A 5000-nucleotide genomic window follows, 5' to 3' on the forward strand; every position below is an offset into this window, starting at 1 on the left:
TGGATACTACGAAAGAAGGAAAGAAGTTTACGAAAAGATGATATGCCTTCCTCCACGTCCTTGTCACCATGACTGAGTCAGTCCTCTCGACCTAAATGAAACCCAGTCGACCTGGATACGTCTCAGGACCCGAATTACACAAAATTCTAGTAACCAAAATGAATTTAAGCCAATGTCATTTTTTTTTATCTAGACCTTTCGAAGAGTGGTAAAAAGGTATAAAAATCACAATGAGTCACTTCGGAAAGGAAAGACCCAAGTACATTCCGTTAATCCTGAGAGAAGTCTTAACTTTCACTTTCTTGGTTCCCAACCTTTTCCTGGCTTGAGGCACCCTTCCCAAGCCTCTCAGAAGTCACTGGCACCCTTATTAGAAAATCTAAATTCGAGTTTGTCAGTATTTTGTTGATTCAACATCAGTGTAACAAAACTTTGTCCCTGGATAATATGAAAATACTCATCTTTACACAGATGCTGCTTTAATGAACAAAAAATGGATGACAGAGAGAGTCGGTAATAAGAAAATTATTTTTGCCCTCAATTTTGGCGGCACGACCTCAGTTGATCTCACGGCACACGGGTTGGGAACCACTGGACTAAGTAATTGACGAGTACAAAGATTTCATCGTTCTCAGAGGATGGGAGTTTTTTGTCACGAACTCGGCAGTGCAACAAAATCTCAGTTCTGAAACTAATATCTCAATTAAAAAATATGAGAAAATAGATAAGTAAAATGAATAGATAAAAAAATGGAATGGAAAATAAACAAATACAAAACTGACCACTTTCAACTTCCTCTCTTCCCCCTTTGTACAATCCCATGCGATTGGTGACAAAATATAAATCTGTAGAAGTACAACACTAAATGGGTCCCAGTGGCTGATAGCCTAGTTGGTAAGTCACTGCCGCACTTGTCATGAGGATGCCGGGTTCGAGTCCTTGGCAGTACCGCATTTCAATTTCTGCCTTGGCTTGGTATCTTTCAATACACTTCTTATTTATAGACATGAAGTCTGAACTGCTAAGATACTGAAGAGAAGTATGAAAAACGGAAACAGGGCAAGTTAAAAACAAACTCTCTTCTTGAGAATCTTTTGTTTCCGGGACCAAATGTCAACTTCACACCCAAGCTGTCCTTCATGAGCGCCCACGTGACCTGTGGGAAAAGGTCATGACCCCCCCCCCCCAATTCCCTAAGTAAATAGTTTGTTGGGACCTCGTCAAGATAAGCGAATCCAATATTTTATGAATATCATTATAATATTCATCCTTGTGTTAGATATTTTATAACTTCCTGCAAATAAAGCTAATTAACCTAACCTAATTTATTTAAACAAGAATTAATTCTATAATTGTTTAAAAAAAAATGTGGCTTCTTGATAAGATCCGTTTGTTGAGTTATCGCACAAGTGATGAATTATGAAAAATATTTCCGGAAAGTGTTACTCAAATTCTTTATGGGCCAAATGGTCGCTTATTGGCCACTCATCTGCGGCCAAAACAGTCACCTGTGCCCTGTGTACACCAACAGCAAAGGTTAATGAGTCGCCTGTAGCCATCAATCTCACGAAACAAGGTCAACCCCCCCCCTCCCCCACAACAAACGAATGAATATTTCCATCTCGAGGCAAAGGTGACGGTTTCGCCCGCAGCAAATCAACTCCTCTATTCAACTCAAAGTTGAAAAAGAAAATTAATGATTCATTTTTTAAGAAAACAAGTGTCGCTAAATATCTGTGACATCTTAGATTGACTCACTTGAGCTTCCATTTCTTGAATCTTCTCCTCTGCCTTTCGCAACTTTCTAGTCAATGATATGACGTCACCGTTCGAGGTGTCCTTTGATGCATTTTTGGGAATGGCGCCCAGCTGGGCGACGGAGATGCTTTTAGTACTTCCAGTAGCTGAATCAGTGGTGATAGGAGTGACGACCTTTCGATTAGTAATCGAGGACTTCGAGGTCGAGGGACTGTCTTGAGGAATATCCTTCCCGATGGCCGAGGATTTCGGTTCGTCACACTTTGCCCTCCAAGAATCTCCTTTACCAACTTCTTCCTCCGTCTCTACACTCCATGTCCGAACGACACCGTTGTGTCGTGCAGGACATGTATTCACAGTACTGCTCCTTGTGATACAAGGATCCCCGGTGGCTGTGGAAGAGGATACTATAGACAAGGCATCAGATTTGGGATTACATGGCTTGGGCGAAGGATCGTATAACAGCCCCACCATAGGGTCACTTTCCTTGTCCCCGTCCCGCGAAGAGCTTCGACAAGTGTGTTTTGGTGGTGCGGTGTCGAAGAGGAAAGGGCTTATGTGCATAGCGCCGAATCCGCATGATGACGGCGTAGTCTGTACAAGGGAAGTGAGGTTTGTGAAGGCGGTCACCAGTGAGTCGGGTGTGCTACTTGGACTCTTGTGTTTAGATAGCAAAGTCGTGTTGACAGAGGGTGTGGCGTCTACGGGTACCTGCGTGTGTGTACTCGCCCCAGTGCTGCGGCAAGGGGTTGTGGGTAATCGGGTGGTCGGAGTGCATGAGGAAACACCACGCTCCACAAAGAACTGAACGTCGTCCTCAGTGGGCGGAGACCAGGACAAGCTCTCGTCCGCATAGCTGGGTGGTCGGACAGGGAAAGCTGTTCTGTGTGGTGGTGGAGAGAATTTGGGCCGTGTGTGAAAACAGCCAACTACGTCTTCCTCTATGCCATCGACCTTCGCAACGCTCGGGCCAGACCAGCCATCGGGTGCACCAGCAGTCCGCGGCCGAGAACATTCGGGACGAGAGAGATATTGGATTAATATTTCATAGTCTTGCTCATCCTCTGTAGTCTCGGTACTCATTCTACAACGCTAATAACCTGGGAACCTGCCACGTCACTTATGGCATCGTTGTTCTCCAGTCCAATGTTTGAAAATAATAAAATACGTTGGTCGATTTGAGATTCCAACATGGCAAGCGTTTTCAACATAGCACGCTCGGGCCCGACACTTTCACAACACGGTTTTATCAGTCTGATATTTCCAGTTTCTGTTTAGTTTCGGCGGGATATTAGGGAATTTCCATTATAACACATGGATAAAGTCTCGTTCACATGAAGACTTGTTTCAAACTGGCAAGCTGGGGTTAGCCGAACGCGCAAAGGGAAAATCCCCGACGTTTTGTGTGTTCGTGCGTTCGCTCCCATGTTAGGCTACGAGCGTTGTCGTTTGTTCCTTTGGACAATTCTTCCATCTTACTCTACAAATTTGTAAATATGCAGGCTAATAAAAGAAAAAATAAATAACTGTGGTTAGACACCTTATTGGGCATTACCTAATGATTGTGTCAATAGTCAGAAACTTACTCCCACCTCCTTTCCTTGCTCGCATAGTACTGATAACTTGGGACGAGTTTCTCTCTTTATAAAACTTGTTGTGACGTCATAATGTCATATGACGTCACAACGCTTGGCGCTGAGTGGTTCGTAGGTTTGGCGTCTTACTTTGCAGCCAGTTTGAAAAATTTTCGTCTGCACTTTTCTTTTTATTTCTGATATATTGGATCTAAATTAGTTGAAAATGAAGAGGAGACGAAGTAAATAAAGATGAGAGGATTATTTTGTATGTAAAACACTTGAGGGCAACAACGTAAAACGCTAAAGCAAATTGGGACCAAGTAACATAGAAGAAACTTAACAGGAGTTGCAAGAACGATGATATATTTAGAAACAAATGCGCAAAACTGGAAAACTGTGTTCAGATAGATAAGTGTGCCCCAACTCAAATGTATCGTGTATATATACAGGCATGATACTCTCTCTCTCTCTCTCTCTCTCTCTCTCTCTCTCTCTCTCTCTCACATTCACACATACATACACACATACATACATACAAACATACTTACACACATATACCTTGTTGTGGCCCATATACTGTTTCGCTTTTAAGTTCCAGTGGTTTGAAAAATGTTTCTTGACTATGAGTGATTCCGCTATGCACTGGAACATGACCGATCCACCTTTGGTACATTACCCTAAAAACCTGTGCCATACTTTTATGTTTAGGGACCAGCCTCATACCATTTACTGAGCAGACTCGATGCTTTACCCAATTGATAAACATCGACCACGCGTCCAGTACGCATATTTCGTAACCTCATCCTGTTACATCAGATGCGAAAGAAAGATACAACAATTGGTGGATCGAGAGTCGACTTCAACTACACGACGGGGTTACCTTATGATGTTCTGTTAGCGTGTACGTAGGTCTACCCGGCTTTACATGTTTGTGTGTATTACACGAAGCCGAAATATAGAAGTTTATACTTTCTTCTAAGTTTTCTTATATTCCGACTGTGGGTTCTTCGTGATTGTAATTTACAAATTGTGTGTATATATTTACCTGCTTGTAATAGGTAGGATTGGAGCTACACATGTTCTCGTCTCTGTATGGATTTATTTAACTTAGCACATATTATTTCATGTCTCCTCTTAGATAATTTATTCTATTTTTCCTTACAAAAATTAGCCCATCTATGCGCAGAACAATCTTTTGTAATGTTTTCATGATATTCTTTCATCTTCATACTTATATAATATTTCTGCTTAGTATTTCCACTCCTATGGTCTGTCTACAAACAGATATTAACACATCTTTCTCTTCTGTCTTTTTGTGTGGACAAACTCAATTTTCTTAATCGTTCCTTATACGTTCCTTTACGTTCCTTACACGTTCCTTATACGTTCCTTGTACGTTCCTTTAACCAGGCTAAAGATGTGTTAAGAAGTTCCTAACCTTTTGTCTTTTTTTTTTCTATCGTTCTGCGTAGTGAACAGACCACCTCTGCGTATTCTAATATGGGTTGGATCAGGTTTTCATCCTTCTTACATAAGAACATAAGAATAAAAGGAGACTGCAAGAGTTCATAAGGCCTACACAAGGCAGCTCCGTATCCATCACCACCTGTCATCCCCATTCATAAAGTTGTCTAATCGTTTCTTAAAACAACTGATAGTTTCAGC

General features: G+C 41.8%; 1 protein-coding gene across 2 annotated transcripts in view; it reads right to left on the reverse strand.

Moving 5' to 3' along the window:
* LOC143027022 (uncharacterized) overlaps window positions 1-3286 on the reverse strand; it is a 49798-nt gene extending 46512 nt beyond the window's left edge. Inside the window, exon 1 of one of the 2 annotated variants that reach the window (XM_076187859.1) lies at window positions 1759-3286. In XM_076187859.1, coding sequence (XP_076043974.1) covers window positions 1759-2841 — 1083 coding nt within the window. In that variant the 5' untranslated portion in view covers window positions 2842-3286. The remainder of the gene's footprint in view (window positions 1-1758) is intronic. The other variant, XM_076187858.1, reaches the window with a different exon arrangement.
* Between the last annotated feature and the right edge of the window lie 1714 nt (window positions 3287-5000).

The sequence above is a fragment of the Oratosquilla oratoria genome, chromosome 7 (assembly GCF_046742065.1).
Source record: "Oratosquilla oratoria isolate Oo_2021 chromosome 7, ASM4674206v1, whole genome shotgun sequence".
NCBI lineage: Eukaryota > Metazoa > Arthropoda > Malacostraca > Stomatopoda > Squillidae > Oratosquilla > Oratosquilla oratoria.